Source organism: Scleropages formosus, chromosome 15, assembly GCF_900964775.1.
Source record: "Scleropages formosus chromosome 15, fSclFor1.1, whole genome shotgun sequence".
Classification (NCBI taxonomy): Eukaryota; Metazoa; Chordata; class Actinopteri; order Osteoglossiformes; family Osteoglossidae; genus Scleropages; species Scleropages formosus.
In genome coordinates, this window is record NC_041820.1 from 560625 (window position 1) to 578617 (window position 17993).

The following is a 17993-nucleotide window of genomic DNA, read 5'->3' on the forward strand; positions in this document are numbered from 1 at the left end:
CCTCCTGCTGTCAGTGCAGAAGCACAAAGCATTTTTTACCCTATTAATTTCACAATGGCCAGAGTTTAATCCACTGGCGTTGGTTGTACTTTATTTCCAGCTCATGTATGGTGTAAATGTTCATGCACCATAACTTCATGAGCATCACCAGATAAAGCCTTTTATCAGCCACTACTCCAGTATTGTATTTGCTTGCCTTTGTATCTTATGTTAAAAGAATTGGTGGGAGGGTATCAGGATTTGTCTATCCTGTGTTTTATGCACCTACTTGAACAATGAACCTCGGTGCAGCAAGTGGTAGGGAACAAACTAGGTTCACTTGAGTCACATGAGCTATATGTGGCTTTGGACAAAAGCGTCTGCTAAATGAATAAATGTAAATTTCCCAACTCTGCCGCTAGATGGCACTTTCACATATGCTACATGTGCTTCTGCTTAGTGTTTGTATCAGGGCTGCCAAAGGGCTTCTCTTGCCCTTTCTCATCTGAAAGCTGTATTTTTATTTTTATTTTTTTTTATTTCTCTTTTTTTTTTTTTTTTTAACCTCTTGTTCAAAGCTTTATTTAGGAGAAACTGTGGTCACAGCTGATAGTTAGTGCAGCACTTCTCCAGTGACTGACCCTAAAGGCCAAAGCAGTAGTGGCCTCTAGAAAGTGTTCTCAGTCTCCCCTTGCGTCGCCGCACGTGACGGTAATTGCTGCTAACTCCTCGCAGGGGAAGGCATTGCTCACTCACCGTTCAACAGGCGAACCACTGCAGGATGTGTCCCCACATACAGTAATGGGGCTGCAGGTGGAGTAGCGTTGAGAGCTGAGGCCATCCAAGCCATAAGGCCAGCTTTGAATGCCCCTCTTGCTGTAATGCCCTAGGTGAACATACTTACTCCTGAAGTGAAAGAGTGAAAAACATTGATTGACCATGTATTCAGCTGGTCAGTGTAAACACTTTGAAAAATTAATGAACTATGCTGACATTTTATCCATTTGAGATGCCACACTACTGTGCACAGTCGCAGTGCAAGTCAGAAGAAAAGTGCCTTTCTGCTAACAGGTGCATGGAGACACAGTTCTCCCAGTACAGTCAGTGCTTGTGGGTTCAAGTCCCAGGGGTGGGGTTCTGCTGGTCCTTCGCCTAGCGACGTCTGGTCAAAGAGCGGCCGCGCAGCAGAGGGCAGGAACCGAACTGTACGAGCCACAGAAACTGCATTGACCGAAAGGGTCCGCGAGAAAAATGATCGATAATATTGAGCGCACTGGAAAAAGAGCAGGAAAAGGCTCTTTTGTGTCGACATGCGAGCTGGGGCTAAAGTGTCAGTAATGACTTCTATATAAAACCCAGAATGTGCTGCGAGGAGTCCAGGTATAGTGTGGGCTCCTCACCTTGTGTTGCAGGTTCGGATTTCACTAAATGACAGCGAAGCGGCGCGGTACCGTACTGCGGTCAGCCTCCGGTGACGACCTCAGTTCCTGCTCAAGTGAAAAAGCTGATCTGCAAACCTTGGGCCACGCGGCGAAGCTCCGGAGCACCGTTTGAAAGAGCAGCTGGAAGTAAGGTCGTCTCCTCCACAGACGCAGCAGGGGGATGTGCTTCAAAAATCATTTTACACACACACTCACACACAAGCAGCTGACTTAGAGGATGCCCGTTACCAGCTAGATCATGACCCATAAGGTACATTTTTACTTAAATGTGCAGTTTTCCATCCCCAGCAGGACTAAGCAATGATATGGAAACACAATCGATCGTCTTGGGTCCAACAAAAGACGTAAAAACGTTTTCCGGCATGCGTGATGCAGACGCCCAGCTGAGAGCGCTGTGGCACCGTTTGCCACAAGACATCACATGGAGGCCATGCTCTAAATACTCAGAAGTGAAAAAACAACCTTGTACAGAAAATGAGCGTCGGAATCATTTGTGTCACTTTGTGAAGTAAACTATTTGTGGTAACGGCGCCGTTGGACAGGCTGTGGAGGACGCTGATGGATGGGGTGACATTTCCAGATGCAGTTCCTTTTGCTCTGTGGTTTCAGATGAACCCAATGCAAGAGAAGTGTCTTTTCTCCACGTTTTCACCACATTTTTAACCCTTCCAACTATGAGTCGCCCACACACGCGCACACATAATGAATAATAAATAGATTGAAACAGCGTCACTGCATGTGAGGGTGTGGAAACGAGGTACTCTAGGTGGTGGAGTGTGAAACTGAGTGTGGGTACCGCATTCCCACAGTGCACTAGCTTTCCATCTCTCTCTCTCTCTCTCTCTCTCTCTCTCTCTCACACACACACACACACACTGTTGCCTGCACTGGATGTCACAAACCAGTTGAATGAAGATGTAGACCAATTCATGATAATTGATAATTGACAGACCAATTAGCAGCAGACTGGCTACCAGGTGGGGGGAGGGGTGGCTAATAATGTAGTTATTAGTAATGTAGCTGTGTGTGAAGAATTGGCTAAAGGTCTTTAGCGACTCCTCCCGTTCACAAATGAAACCAGTAGCAGACACTGGGCTTTGACCACACAACCCCAACTTTCCACATCCCCCGTCAAAGCCCTACCTCTCGGTGCCTCCGCGTCACGGCCCCCGCGGTCCAGTTCCGGTCGAGTGGAACTCACCCGGGCTGCAGGATCCCGGTCGGCCCTCGAGGCCTACAGTATCTCGCGGGCACCTTCCATGGCATGAGAGATAAGCATCTGGTGCAGCGTGCCACAGGGAACCCGAGCCCTAAATTGGGAACATTCCTAATGAACCACAAACACATCTTGACACATCCAAAAAAAAAAAAAAAAAAACTGTTTACAGGCTCAGACAAAGGTGTCCATTGTGTGGAGGGCGCACAAAAACGCCTTTTCAGTTCAGCTTGAGAAAAACGCTACAAGTTGCCCCCTGCAGGCAAACGGTATTTGATGTTTAATTCTGCGTGTTAAAGGCACGCAGCGCCAGATGGTGTTTGGGTTCATCACATGAGATGCGTCCTCTTCAAACACACGGCTTCTGCTCAGTGCACCCTGTGTCTCAGGTGTCTCTCGAGGGTTCCGGCGCCTGTCCGGACGCTCGGGCGCAGGGGGCGCTCCGACAGCCACCCGGCACCGGGCCGCAGGCCTCCCTAGCCGAACGCACGGGGGCAGGAGAAGGGGCGGTTCTCCCGTGGCCTGAGAACGTCTCCAAACGGCAGCGTCCCCCGCCTGGACAACGTGTTTGTCCTTAATTGACCTCAGAAGACAATCAGGAACAATGAGCACAACCTCTGAGTTGAGAGAACGTGAGCCTCAGCGCTCAACACCTACACCTTTCCTCTTTCTCTCTCTCTCACACACACACACCTCCCCAAACTGACAAACAAGATCAAATGTATTGAATAACATCATTTGCATCCCAGCCCGCGCTGCCAAGAACAAAAGCCGTAAATCACTCGCCGCTCTTGTCACACACGTTCATACGCAAACCTGGAAGCGGCTCCACATTTTCATCGTACACGTCCAGGACGTCCAGCCAAGCTCACGTTAGCAGGAGGACATCTGAGCTGTTCTGGGGGGAACATTTCTTTTAACATGTGACTTCAAGTGAATTCTGCCCAAAGCTGCGCGACACTCACTGCCCGTCCCCTAGAGGGCGCCGGGAGGACAGGGCTTCGCACTCGAGGAAGGCTGGAGAGCTTTTCTTCGCTTTCACCTTTTGTAGGCCACAAGCCCTTTCCACACCATGCCACATTGGGATGGGGGAGTTGGCCTCTCCTATACAGCCGATAATACAGAAACTGTTTCCCTCCCCCTTCCTGGATCAGGGCCTTGGCATTGCAGAAGGGCTTGCGTGATGTAGGGATCTCCAGAGCTTTATCGTCGCGAGCAGCATGCTCCTGGTAGGGTCTCCCGTGCCGAGCAGATCTGGAGTGAGGATCCACACTAACATGGTCCGAAAAACCCCTTTGGCAAATGGGAACAAAATAACGTTTACCCCGGCTGGAATAGGGTCACCGGGACCTACCCCTGGAGCCAGGCCTGGGGGGTAGTGTTCCTAGGCGAGTGCCTGGTGGCCGGGCAGCCCACGTAACCCGGGCGGACTCAGCCCAAAAAGGCAACGTGGGGGGGCCATGTGGGTCCACCAGTAGGAGTGGGCAGGGTGGCGCATGGCATCTCAGCCCCTCATGACAGAAACTGGCTCTTGGCACGTGGAATGTAACCTCGCTGGTGGGGAAGGAGCCAGAACTGGTGCAGGAGGTTGAGAGATACCGACTAGATATAGTTGGGCTCACCTCCACTCAGAGCGTTGGCTCTGGAACCAAACTCCTTGATAGGGGGCTGGTCCCTCTCCAACTCAGGAGTTGCACAGGGTGAGAGGCGCCGGGTGGGTGTGGGGATACTCACAAGCCCCCGGCTCGCTGCCATACAGTTGGAGTTTGTCCCGGTGGACGAGAAGGTTGCCTCAGTGCGACTTACGGTTGTGTGTGCTTACACACTAAACAGCAGTTCAGAGTATTAGACCTTCTTGGAGATGGTGGGTGGGAGTCCTGGACAGGGCCCCACCTACAGACTGCATAGTCCTGCTGGGGACTTCAACGCTCACATTGGCAATGACTGGGAGCTGTGTCCACATACTTGGCCTTAAGTCAAGCCTGTTCAGTGTAGGTGTTGGGCTCCGCCAAGGTTGTGCTTTGTCTCCATTCCTGTTTGAGATTTTTATGGACAGAATATCAAGGCGCAGCCGAGGCCAGGAGGGCATTCTGTGTGGGAGTCGGAAGGTGACGTCTCTGCTTTTTGCAGATGATGTTGTCCTTTTGGCACCGTCACAGGGTGCCTCCAGCAGGCACTGGAACGGTTTGCGGCCGAGTGTGAAGCGGTGGGGATGAGGATCAGCACCTCAAAGTCTGAGCTGATGGTTCTCTCATGGAAAAGGATGGTATGCCCCCTCCAGGTAAGAGGAGAGAATTCGCCCCAGGTGGAAGAGTTCAAGTATCTTGGAGTCTTGTTCACGAGTGAAGGGAGCGCGAGATTGGCGGCAGGCTGGGAGCAGCGGCAGCAGTAATGGGGTTGCCGTACTGGACTGTTGTGGTAAAAGGGGAGCTGAGCCATAAGGTGGAGCTCTCTATTCACCGGTCATTCTACCCCATACTCCCATAGAATTTCTCGAGGAACACAGTTGCAGGCCTTCCTCCTATCTACCGGTCAATCGGTTTACGTCCCTACCCTCACCTATGATCATGAACTCTGGATAATGACCGAAAGAATAAGGTTGCGGATACAAGCGGCTGAAATGAGTTTTCTCCGCAGGGTGTTGGGACTCACTCTGTGAAAGGGTGAGGAGTTTGGACATCCGGGAGGAACTCAGAGTAGAGCCGCTACTCCTGATGCTCCCTGGACGCCTCCCTTTGGAGGTATACCGGGCACGGCCAACTGGGACAAGGCCCTGAGGTTGGCCCAGGACCTGCTGGAGGGATTATATCTCACAGTTGGCCTGGGAACGGCTGGGCCTCTCTGCTCCCCCGCTGCCACCGTGACCTTACTAGGACAAGCAGGATAGAAAATGGATGGATGGATTTTTTTTTCCCCCTCCCCCCCCCTGACATCTGAGGCTTTTCTCAGTCCACTGGTGCAAAGAAGCCAAACACACACACACACACACACACACACACACACACCACAATGAGCATCCTGCCTCTGTAATGCAGAACACGCAAATGCTGCACACTTTTATTAATGAACAGAAGAACAGGTAGTTTGTCAGGGTTTAAAGATTTTTTATGTGAAAAATGTACATAAAAGTCACGTGATGCAAAGAGACAAAACACTTGAGGAGAGAGTGGCAAGAAAAGAGTCTGAAAGAACGCAAACACACACAGCTGCTCTTCAACTCCGTGCCGAGTCCCCGGTGGGGCGAGAACCCCACCAGGAACCCGCAGCTGGAGTGCAGGGGTGGAGCCTGTCAGGCACAGCTCCGCCCCCCTACACAGCTGTACCCCTCTCCAGGTTCTGCTTGATTTCAGCTGTGTACTTGCCGTAGAAGCGCTCGGCCTTCTTGTTGAACTTGGCGTTTCTCTCGTTGATGTAATCGATGTCGGCATCGTCGTTGTATGCTCTGCGGCGACTGTACTTGGAGCACTTCTCGATCCTGTAGGGGCCGTGGCAACAAGTGGTGGTTTGTATCACAACAGCCGACACACTGACTGAGCCCAACCAGCCAAGAGTCAAATGCAGAGAAGGAAACACGAAGAACAGATTCATTCTTACACACAAACACACTTTTCCCCATACAGCTTCAAAGAAGATATGTACATCACACTGGAGTGTAACAGCAGCATAAGACTCCACCCCAACAGCCTCCACAAACACTGCTACTGAATTTAATCAGACGCAAGGGGTTGGCAGGTGTGTGCGTGTGCGTGCGCATCCGGGTCGCACTCAGTGTGATGCTTGTGTCCATTGCACCACCACAACAGCTTTTACATTGTGCTTTAGCGACTATGTTTAACACGCAGATCCAACAAAGGCCTCAGTAACACACCTCTACTGGGTATGAGGACCAGGGCAGGACAAGCTGTGGGGTCACACAACTCCACCCAGGCCATCTCCATCACACCCTCCACACCAAGCCCCACACAGACCAGAGAAACACACACACACACACACACACACAGCGAGGGGGGAGACCCTCTAGCACCCCATCCAGGGGGTGTGCTGGTACTCACTGCTTCTCCACGTCCTCCACCATGCGGTCAACACTCTCTTTGGAGGGAATGTGGGTACCGTGAATCAAGCTGTTGGAGGTGGGGTGGAAGTCCTCACCACTGTGACGGGGGACAGAGTTGAACAGCCACATGTCACACACGGAACACACACGTTAAGGAGCTGCTAGAGACCCCTCACACAACAGGCGCTCTCACTCGGGAGAAACGAGCAGAACATCACGTTCTCTGAAGGACCACAGAGCCACAAACAGCAAATCGAGGCCCTTCCACAGACATGAGAACAACGTCTCTCACCGTCTCTGGGTTTCAGTCCCAAACACACACTGGAAAGCAGGAAGAACCTTCCATGCGCTGCTGCCTGTCCGCTGACCCCCCCATGGCTCCCAGCACCATGTGGTGTCAGATGGCGAGAGGGGGCTCCTTCCACATTGAGCCATATAAGGACCACTAGTGCTCCTCAAAAACAAGGCCTGGGCGCCGATGCGGTGCTGAGGTCCGAACCCCAACTTGAACCCGCCGCCACTCACCACTCCTCGCGCTGTCGCTCGTAGTTCTCCATGTCAGGCTGGATCTGCTTCGTGAGTCGCTGGTACTGTCTCAGTTGTGCCTCAGCGTAACCTGGAGGGGGCAGAAGCTCATCAGCGCCACCTGCAGGCCAGTCCCTTCCCTTTGCTCCCCTACAGCTTAGAGAACAGATAGTTGCCATGCTGGGAGGCGCCACTGCTGCTGCCAAGCTGGTCACAGACCAAGCACCCGACCGCCTGCGGTCCTCCAGCGTGACGTACTGCAGCTCCTAAACACTGTGCAGTAGCTTTGGGAGGAATCCTCAGTGCTGAGGGTCTCCGCTTTCAAAATGAAGCGGAAAAGCATCTGAGGAGGAGGGGCTGGAGAGGAGAGCAGCACTCTCAGTGCTCGGACCCGGAGCCTTCAGGGTCCTCTTCCCCACGGAGGGCCGAACTGGACACGTACCATTACAACTACCCATAAAGCAGTAACGCAGCTCCCAGGGGCAGGAGGAGCTGGAACAAATCTTCAGAAGTTTCTATATACACACACATATCTGCAAATGCATTTGTGCTGCACATGTCAAGCACACGAAGTCACATGATCCAGCGCTCACCGGAGAATCCAGGGTCTGGGTTCTTCTTTTTCTTCTTCCTCTCCCAGCGCTCAGCATCCTCTGCACTGATCTCCAGCAGCTTCACCATGTCATAGTCCTCCCCCTGCGCCACGCACTCCTGAAACACACACATTCACTGTGGCATGCAGAACACAAGGTCCCATATTTGAGCGTGAGCACAAACACCTCCTCAGCATGTCTCTCTCAGTCATCAGACAAGGAGACGGCCACACCATTCTTAGTCATATAAGAGTGCACAAATTGTTATTCACAACACAAAGTGTCTACCGTTTCACCCTCATTAACCCCAGTAACAGGTGATCAATTATCAGATCATTCAGTCATCATCATCAGATTAACACTTGCAGCAGCCAGATGTGACCCAAGTTCTGGCATTCAGCAATATGAGCTGAAAGGGGCCCTTTCTCCTTTTGGGAAAGAGGACAGAGGAGGAGGGTGGCTGCTGAGCCCCACACACACACACCTTCCTCTTCTCGTCCACCTGCAGCTCCCACTCCAGACGTGCTTTCTTTGCCTCCCAGTTGGATGGCAGCTTCAGCCGCTTGTCCTCCTCCACCACCTCCTGGTGGTTCAGTTTGCGGGCTTCGTTCTGATCGGGGCACAAAGCACAACACACACATCTTGTTTACATTTACATTTATTCATTTAGTGGATGAATATAATGTCGCTTACAGTGTTAAGGTTACAATTATTTACCCATTTAAAGCTAGGTAGTTTTACTGGAACAATTCAGGGTAAGTACCCTGCTCAAGGGTACTACAGCTGGAGCCTGGGGATCGACCTTTGGGTCCAAAAGGCAGTGACTGTAACCACTACAGGACCAGCTGTGTTGTAGCAAGTGCAGCGCTGACTGACTGACTGACTGACTGACACACACACACAGCTTAAGGGTCAGAGCCCAATGGACGGAGCGACGGACCAGCGCCCCTCCCCCCGCCGCCTCACCCGTTTGAAGTGCAGCTCGCGGAACTTCCGCAGTCGCTCCTCCCGCTTCTGGGAGGCCGGAGTCTCGTCGCCGGACAGCTGGGCCACAACGTTCAGCTGTCGGACAGAGAGAGAGAAGTGACACACAAGTGAACTCCTTGCCACTCAATGGCAACAGTGCGAATTGTCACTCCGGCGGGTAAAAGGGGCTTCCGGAACAAATTATTATGATCGAGGAGAACGAAGCAGCGCAGGCCCTCAACACAACACAACCAGAGAGTCTGTGGTGTCAGGCCTGCTGCTGCTTCCTCACGAGTGCAGGTACTTAGAACAACACTACTCGGAGTCATTTCAGCACCGAAACACGCATTCGAACTCCACTGCATCTCCTCAAAGAGTAAAACAAACTTTTAGTCTACCGACAACTGTCCGCGTTAACGCTGCGCGTTTACAAACCTCGACGCCAGCCGCCATGTTGACGCAGGAGAGAGGTGCGTCACGCAGGAAATACGTAATCACGCAGTCACCTAGGCAACAAGACCAACGCTTTGCGGCAGTAGCCAGTAGCAGGTCGCGCACGTGACCTTAATATGAGAGAACGTTCATGCTCCGCCTGTTAGTTTGCAAGTGTCGGGACTCGATGGAGTCAAGGAAAAACAAACAATTCAGTATACTGTGAATGCCAAGGGATCCTGACACCTTTCAATAAATTAAATGTATGAACTTGTACTGCTGGAAACGCATAGAACTGTATCCGTATGTTGAATATCGCATGACAGACGTGTATTTTAATAAAGAATATCTAAGGGATCCTGCAGAATTGATCTACGAACTGAATGTGCAGCACACTGTGACTGTCAACAAGAACAGGACCTTGACCAGTAAACCCGCTGACTCTTAAACTCTTACAGTGGAAGCTCATGTACAAGGCAGATGTCAAAATTATTGTCTGTTCTTATTAACAGTGTGCTAGAAATGCAGATGCTTCAGATAGAATTGCAATTGCAGTGCAAAAGCATCGATTTGACATTAAAGCTCTTCAGACAAACGTGTCTTTTTGATACAAGTTCACCAGCTTTGGGAAATAGTCACTCGTTCGGGACGGATGTTGGACTGACTGGCAGTGATTTGGCAAAATGTCTCTGTTGAGTCCATCATGTCATGTGTGAATAAAAGTGACAGTGGCGCAAACGTTTTAGTAAAACTCTCCAAATGATTTGGTGCGAGTCACAGATTTACATAGATGTGTCTCAAGATAATTTGAACAGTGATGGTGAACTACGAATTTAAATAGTGAAACAAGTCTCTGCTAAAATGAGTTGGTGTAAATAAAAAAATGTAAACTTGGAGAGCTGGAAAATGAGCTAGATAAGAGCGCTAAACCTGTACAGTACCTCACTTTTCTCTCTCACCTCCTTGGGATGGGTACCTTTTACATGGTTTACCATTACTGATGTTGTTTTATTATATTTCACTACAATTTACAAAATATTGACACGTGTTGTGTGGAGGGTGGCCTCTAAACGACAATGAACTAGAACACACACACACACACACACACACACACACACACACACACACACAGAGACACACACACAGCACGACACGACAGACTTGTAAAGCTCATTTTTGTATTCACTGCAATCTCCCACAAACTGCTGTACACAGTGTGTCCAGTGGGCAACAGGTATCTCCGTCTGCAACAGCGCTGTGGGAAAGAGCTTTGGCTGAACATATCTGGTTGTCTTGCAGCTTTTTTCTCCGCTCACCTCAGTATGTTTCTCAGTAAATTGTGTTTCTTAACCGCAACACCTCCTTGTGGCCCGTAAAAGCGGTGCGGGGATGTGCCTCCGTTCCCTCTGTCAGTTAAGCACTTCCAGCCTCCTGCGCTCGCTCTTGGCGAGTTAATCATTCGCAGACACGTGTTCGGGTGTAGAGCAGGGCAGGAATGCGCAATCGGACCGCCCAGCCGCTCTTTGTCACACGGCCGTGTCGGCGTGCGATGGACGCCGCGGGTGCGTCCAGGATCAGAGAGTGCCGACACGCACATCAGTTACGGAAGGGTCGGCGTCGGCTGAACGGCACAGAGCCGCTCCTCGTTCGCCCCCTGGATCCTTCAGTCACTTGGTGTAAAGTTCTCACTGGACACACGGAGGGGTTTGCAGGGGCCCCTTTTCATTTGCGGGAGCGAACTGCGGGGCACTTTACTGAGCTTTCGGCCTCTTCTGCGACTTCGCTGCGATCTGACGCTCAGAAACTCGTAAACGCGCACAGCAGCTCGTCACCACGGTGCGTCACCTTTCGGGAGGAAGCTGAAGGCCTGCTGAGAGAGGCCTGTGAGTTCAACGATGACGCCGGAACGCGGCGGATGCCGGCGGACACGCACACACACGCACAGGCAACACACGCACGCACTCACATAGACATACTCGCACACACGCACACAGAGCGAAACACCACAGAGACTGTGGAGAAAGTGAAAAGATGTAGAGTAGATACGGTATAAATAACCAGTCCAGACATGACGGGTCTTTCACAGTAAGGTGCACATTATTGACTTAAATCAGTTCCCATGTCCCGCAGGCCTATTTCTGGCCGTGACGCCATCGTTGTTTCACGTCTCGACTTCCTTCAATGAGTCGCATGTTCCAAAGTGGTCATTTGATTATCACTCGGAGCTCTAGGCAGGAGCACAAAGCGTCTACTGTTTTACCCTCACTTTCACACTGTTGCTCTGCTGCGTTTCCCATCCGATTGTGTCATAATTAGTAAACTTCTTTAAAAGGACGCCATTAAGTGAAGTTCGCGCTCTTCCATGAAGCCGAGTCAAGATCAGAGGCGATCGAAATGGAGCGACGCAAAGGACCGGAAGGCAGAAGGGTGGCGAGGAGCTCCGAGAAAGAGGCCCGACGTGACGCCCTACGTCCTGCACCCTGCACCCTGCGCTCCTCGGGAATCTCCACGCCAACAGTCCTACGCGACACGAACCACTTAAATGGTCATTAAAAGAGCCCGAGGAGCGGGAGCCCGGGCCCCTGGCCGCCTCATGGCAGCCTTGCCGGGGAGACGGATGGAGACGGATGGAGACGAGGCTGCAGGTTCCATATGTATCCACTCTTGTTGGAACACATGTGTGGGTGGAGCTGCGCCGGGGGAACGTCGACCGGAGAACCATAAATCTTTTCCTCCCATCACGGCTTGCACAAAACCATGTAGCCGTTACAGAAGTAATGTATCACACACTCGAGACCCTCCCCTCTTCCCCGGGTCAGATACAGAGACTCGGCCCCAGGACCCCCCGCCTCTCGGGTCCTGAGAGCGGCGCCGCACACCAGCGGCCCTCCTTCCTCAGCCATTTATTTCTCCAGGATCAAGCCAGTGTTGGAGAGAATGCAGGAAGGTGCTGGGGGTGCAGGATGGGGCAATGGGGCAGCCGCTGGGGCGGCCGCCGAGACGGTGGCCTCGTCTGCTCCCGCTGGGCGCAGCACCAGGACACCATGGAATGGAGACATGAACAGTGACCTAGTCTGACCTGGTGTGTCCACTGATGGTGCGTAACCCTTCGCCCCGGGGGCCCCAGGAGCAGAGACAGTAGTGTGTGCTGTTGTCTCTCTTGTGTGTGTGTGTGTGTTCTGTCCCTGTGCGCCCGGGTGCTGTCGCTTTCAGAGTCGCCATGACAATACGACCAAAATATACGAACGAATCCCGGCATCAGTTTTGGTGAGAGCGCTGGCAGGAGGCGGAACGAGTCTCGGCGCGGCGCCATCAGCCCTGACAGCTGTGTCACATCTGGAGCTTCGCGCAAAACGGCACGGCCAATAAAATCATTCGTTTCCTTAATTACTATTCCTGTCATTTCCGCACCAAATAAATTCGCCCTGTTTCCTGGCCAAAGCAAACGCATGGTTCTTGTCCCAGGAGCCTCTGCGCACCGTGACGGCGCTTCTGGTCGCTGCTCTCGCACCGCGGCCCTCGTCGCCACGGCGGAGGGCAAAGTGGAGCTTGTGGAGCTGGCGGAGCTGGCGCATGGAGCTGAATGGAGTGCGAACGGAAACGCTTTCTGCCGTCGGACCGTTGAAATGCTGTGGTGCCCCAGGATGGGGACGAGGTCCCGCCCACTCGCTGCCTTGTGCCGTCACGGCGGCGCTTTCACGCATTCCTGTGGTCTCTGCCCTCTGCTCCTCGGACTTCCGCAGCTGCTTGTCCCCGTCTCTCTCCTTCTCCCTCCGCCAGAATGGGACTCTTTTGGTGCCACTGGCGGTCAGCAGCGCAACGGCCTCTTGGTCAAGTTTCCGATGGCCCTTCGAGTCCCTGAGGGCACAGCCGTCGAACCCTTGACTCTGATGCGAAAGCACTTGTACCGTATCGCCGTTTCCCTCTGAACGTGGAGTCTGCGGTTTGCTGGATGCACTGAACGTCCGGCACTGAGGGAGCAGATGAGAGGGACGGTGTGGATGCGTTTTGCTGGGTCACAGTGTTGCACCGAGGGAGCACACACGCGCACGCACGCACACACACACACACACACACACACACACACACACTGCAGTCAGGGGCAGGGCTGCCGCCACTCTACACTATGGATAAACTGAGCTCCTTTGTGTTGAACATGGAGATGCCTGATTGGCGCGGTTTGCAGGACCTGGAGTTCAGGGACCCGCTGACCGACCGACCGACCGACCGACCATCCGCTGCTCGACCGCCGTGAGCAGCCAGTCTGTCGCTCACCTGATAACCCAAGAGCCAAGGGCACCGGGGGCTCAGCAGACGTGTCGGCACAAAGAGCCCTCAGCTTTGACGGTGAACCGTTCCTTCGTTCGACACGGTTCATTGAGACGGTTTACAGTGACACGTTGCTGAACTTTATGGAGGAAATAAAGCCCCAGAACTGTCTTTGTGGGATTTGATCCTCTAGCTTCCTGGTCATGTGGCCGATCCCTAGACCACAAGGCCTCACTCCTGACTGCACGCTTGTCACGGCCCTCGGGGACGAATCGGCTTCGCCGGGATGATCTTCGTCTCCAAGGTTCAAGACCCTCACCTTGATTCGGGGTCAAACGAGCAGCGGGAGGTTTCCAGCCCAGAAGAAGAGTGTGTTCCTACGGCGGCGGCAGGAGAAGAGAACAGTAGAGGGAGCTAAATAATTAATTTCCACAGTCCAGGCCACGTGTGTGTGTGTGTGTGTGTGTGTGTGTGTGTGTGTTCGTTCATGAAGGGGGCTGGGCATCTCTCACTGTCACAGAAAGGAAGTGGAGAAGAAACACACCTGCAAACACTCCTTTCTCAGCGCTTTGATTTTCCCACATTTTCTCAACTCAAGTTTCCATCGAAAAGAAAAATATTTTTCAATACAGTTTAAAACATTATTATGGAATATTTCACAAGAGTCCAGTTAATAATGTGGCATCTCTGAACTATATATTTGAAAAGAAATTTAAATGCGCCATTTTGGCAACAGGAGCAGGTCACAGGGCAGCTGGTACGGTTAGGGTTCGAGCCGCACCCTTCGGCAAAGAAGGTTAGTGCTTCAAATCCCACCTCCAGTCGCAGTACCCTTGCGCATGGTACTTACCTTCTTTTACTGCCGTAAAAATACCCAGCTGTAAGGCAGCATTACCACAGTAAGTGGCCATGGAGAAGAGTGCGATAAATGATAAACGTAACACACTTTTTTCAGCAATATTTCGTGATCCATATTTTCCTGTGTTGCAGTTTGCCTCCGTACAGGCTGTGTGTGAAGCTCCTGGAACTTCTGCCCTCAATCAGTTCATGCGAGACAGTCTCTGAGAGAAAGAGTGTTATACATGACACGCGGCACATCACATCACCCGCGGCCGCGTCCGCTCCTCGCCGCACTCAGCGGGGCCTCGAACCCGGTGCACGCCGACACAGCCTCGTTTGCAGGCCGGCCGGAAAGCAGCGCTTCCCACGCGGACGCGCAAGGGCTCGTTGTCGGGGCCCCGTCAGACCGCGGCCCTGCGGACGCCCAGCTGCACCGAAACAGCCCTCATCTGCGGGTGCCGAGCGACACGCGGGAGGCGGAACGAGGGGAGAGTCTCACGCCCGACGCACACGTTCGTCAACCGCGTTTCCCGCGAGCCGTTCACGGTGGGGGTCAATCTGGTGACAAGAACCTTGTGCCAGAGAGGGGAGCTGGAGCGGATCGACCGCGCTGTGTGTGTGTGTGTGTGTGTGTGTGTGTTTGGGGGGGACAAAGATACCTCTGTGCAGGACACCCAAAGGGCAGAAGCTCGCCTTTTGGAAACATTTTGGCAATAAATAATGACTTCCTGTGTGTGTGTATGAGACATCACACAGAGGCGCTGGACTCCTGACCATTTCACACACTTTCGCCACAGTGCTCCAGGGCCCACGGGGGTGAGGAACCTCCTGGGGAGACCGTGCGCAGCCACCGTCTCTCATCTTGAAGGAACATGAGACACATGTCCCAGGCCAACCCCCCCCCCCCCAGCCCCCCAGGCACCACCGGACCTTGGCTCACGGGACACTTCAGGTCCCTTTCGGGGCCAGCAGAGGGCCAGCTGGACCCCCCCTCAGCAGAAGTCGCTGAGGTTGTGGAGACGCCACCCGCAGCACATCTTTCCTGTCTGCCTGGGGGGATAGCGACTTATTTTATCCCTTGAGCCTAATGTGGTGCCAAACGACCCCTCCCCCAATGCCCCCGCCCTTCCCCTCGTCTGCACCGACGACTTTGTACTTATGTTGTCACAAGGCGGGGGGTGAGGAGGGGGGTGCGTGATGGATGGGGGGGTCAGCGTGCGCCACAAGAGGATGTGGGAATGTGTGGATGGCACACGGCCCGTTTGGCAGCGTCGGCGGCCCCTCGCTCAGAGCTTCCAAAGCCCCTTTGTTCTGCTGCCAGGGGTAGGGTGTGTGTGTGTGTGTGTGTGGGGCGATCAAACGGCTGCAGATGGGGGCGCCCATCAAGCTGGTGTGTGCACTACACTTCCCCAGCTCCTCTTGACAGCCCCCTCCCACCCATAGGATGAGAGAGGAGCACCCTGGGGGGTCTCCAAGGCAACGAGTGTGTTTGCAGGGTCATGCGATGAGATGCTTTCGCTGCTCGGACTCTGTGGACACGCAGCACTTTGGTGGCGTTTTTGTCCCCACCTCCACCCAGTGCGGTTCAGAGAGGTGCCGTGTCCTCTGGCCGGGCGGGAGTGTGAGTGTGAATGTGAGTGTGAGTGTGTGTGAGCGTGAGTGTCAGTGAGTGTGAGCGCCACCGCGCTGCTTCCAATACACAAGACGGACTCTCACCTGGACGGGCCTTTCTGAGCATGCTGGGAAATGTTGTACCACACTCTTCTCCCTGTCGCAGCCTTGTTGCCCACTGGAGGCTGTGTGTGTGTATGTGTGTGTGTGTGTGTGTGTGTGTGTGTGTGTGAATTCAGACGCACGACGCTGTGTGTATAAATAATGTGGCTTCCATCCCTGGAATGTGAGCGCAGCGGAGACACAGTCCTGCTTTTCCACCAGTGTCTCATTATGCGGCTCTGCTGCCGTCGGCCGCCGGTTCCCGGCTGCGACCCAAACCGTGACCCTGCCCTCCCCGCGGCTGCGGCTCGAGCCCCAACCCCCCGCACAGGGCCTCCGGTCGCATCCCCAAGCTAAAGTGATGATTTGGAGGTTTTCCCCAGATTGCTTCCTTATGCGTTCGCCTCGTGCCGAGCTGCCATTTTCGCCCACGCGCCGCACGCCTCCGATGCTGAGTGAGGAGCGGCGCCTCCCGCAGGAGGGAAACCGCAGCGCTGCACACGTCCCTCCTGCGCCGTCGTCAGCGATGAGTCGTGAAAGGAGAGGCGAGTTTACCTGTTGCGTTAGAGGCTGGTGAACCATCAGCAACATCTGGATGCAGCACCTGGAATGTGTGTCACTGTTACTGAAAGCGCTCTCATTCACGGTCACACACACACGCACACACTCGCCCCGTGTAGCGCGACAAACTTCATCCTCTTGGGCCGCACCAGCAAAGCGGCTGAAACGCGAAGGACATTGACTGATAGCAAAGGATCAAACGAGAGCAAATCCGCTTTCTTCGAGCCGCGTCGCTCTGTTACCATGGAAACAGTAACAACAGCGCAGTCCCTCTGTCTTTGTAGGCCTGTGCCTTCAAGGGCCACGTGGAGCCCCCCCTCCGCGCAGCACGCAGCCGCCGACGTCATCGTCACGCTGAATCACGACAGGGCAAACGGAGACGGAAGGTTATGGGGTCGCACGCGCTGCGCGGCGGGGTGGCTGAGCGGCCGGACGAGGAGGGACGCGGGTGCGGGGAGAGGAGGGTGACCCACACTGACGAAGGATCCTGGGGTCCGTCTAGGAAGTTCACGAAGGAGGACGGGGCAGCAGCCCTCCAGCGTGCTATAGCTCTCAGCAGCAGTCTCACTCAGTGTTGCGTCCCTCCTGACGGACCCCCTGCGGACCCCCACCGTCCCACATCACGGATCGCAGGTGAAACGGACCGGCGCTTCCGCTCCCGCTTGCACCCAGGTCTTGGTGCCCGGGGGTCTGCGGGCAGGGGGGTCGGTCAGCCGGCGCCGGGAGGGGCGCTGGGAGGACACGGCTCCACAGGAAAGCCCGGCGTGTGGGACGGTTGTGTACCCGAACCTCCCAGCGATCAATAAACATATTTGAACATCATGCAGGAAAAGCAAACAAGTTCACATTTATCAGTTTTTATACATCAAAAACTTAATGTGTTTCCATGTTTTCTATTGCACAATTAACTTCTTTTATTTTTTCATTTTAGCATCTTTAAAGGTTTTTTGCTGCTGATCTTGAAGGGTTTTTGGCCGATTCACCACCGGGTGGACAAGCAGGGTGGACGAGCGGGGGCTGCGATGACCTCGATCAGCGCTGAGCCAAGCAGGTCATCAGCGGACACCAAGCAGCAGCTACTTCCACTTTAACCCGCTCCGCAGGAAAGCGGTCGCCTAAACCGAACCACATGGGCTCCGCCGAGTGCCGCGTGAGCCAGGCACTCCCCCCGACCCCACACCCATCCGTCTTGGCCAGGCACCGGGCCCCCGCGCGCACGGCGACCGCGCAGCCGATTAAATATTTACACGGCCTAATGGAGAGGTGCGCACACACGACACGCACGGACGAGGATGGACAGCGGTCGCCGCGTGCGCTGCCACCGTGCTGCGCCGCGTCCGCGGGCCAAGAGCATGCTGGGAGAAGAACCGCTCTAGGCAGGAGGCGCAGGCGAAGACGGAAGA

The 17993-nt window shown here is 53.9% G+C and overlaps 1 protein-coding gene across 1 annotated transcript; it reads right to left on the reverse strand.

The window, feature by feature from the left end:
• Window positions 1-5724: 5724 nt before the first annotated feature.
• Window positions 5725-9274, reverse strand: syf2 (SYF2 pre-mRNA-splicing factor). Its single transcript, XM_018746956.2, has 7 exons — window positions 9211-9274; window positions 8776-8871; window positions 8294-8419; window positions 7810-7927; window positions 7217-7307; window positions 6690-6788; window positions 5725-6112 (listed from the first exon to the last, which is right to left on the reverse strand). Exons 1-7 carry the CDS (start codon window positions 9226-9228, stop codon window positions 5947-5949), a joined length of 714 nt encoding a protein of 237 aa, XP_018602472.1. The 5' UTR covers window positions 9229-9274; the 3' UTR covers window positions 5725-5946.
• Between the last annotated feature and the right edge of the window lie 8719 nt (window positions 9275-17993).

Coding starts and splice junctions, on each gene's coding strand:
- syf2 (XM_018746956.2), bottom strand. Junction 7,308..7,809: donor CCCAGACCCTGGATTCTCCG/GTGAGCGCTGGA, acceptor TGCCCCCTCCAG/GTTACGCTGAGGCACAACTG. Junction 6,789..7,216: donor GAGCGACAGCGCGAGGAGTG/GTGAGTGGCGGC, acceptor CCCCCGTCACAG/TGGTGAGGACTTCCACCCCA.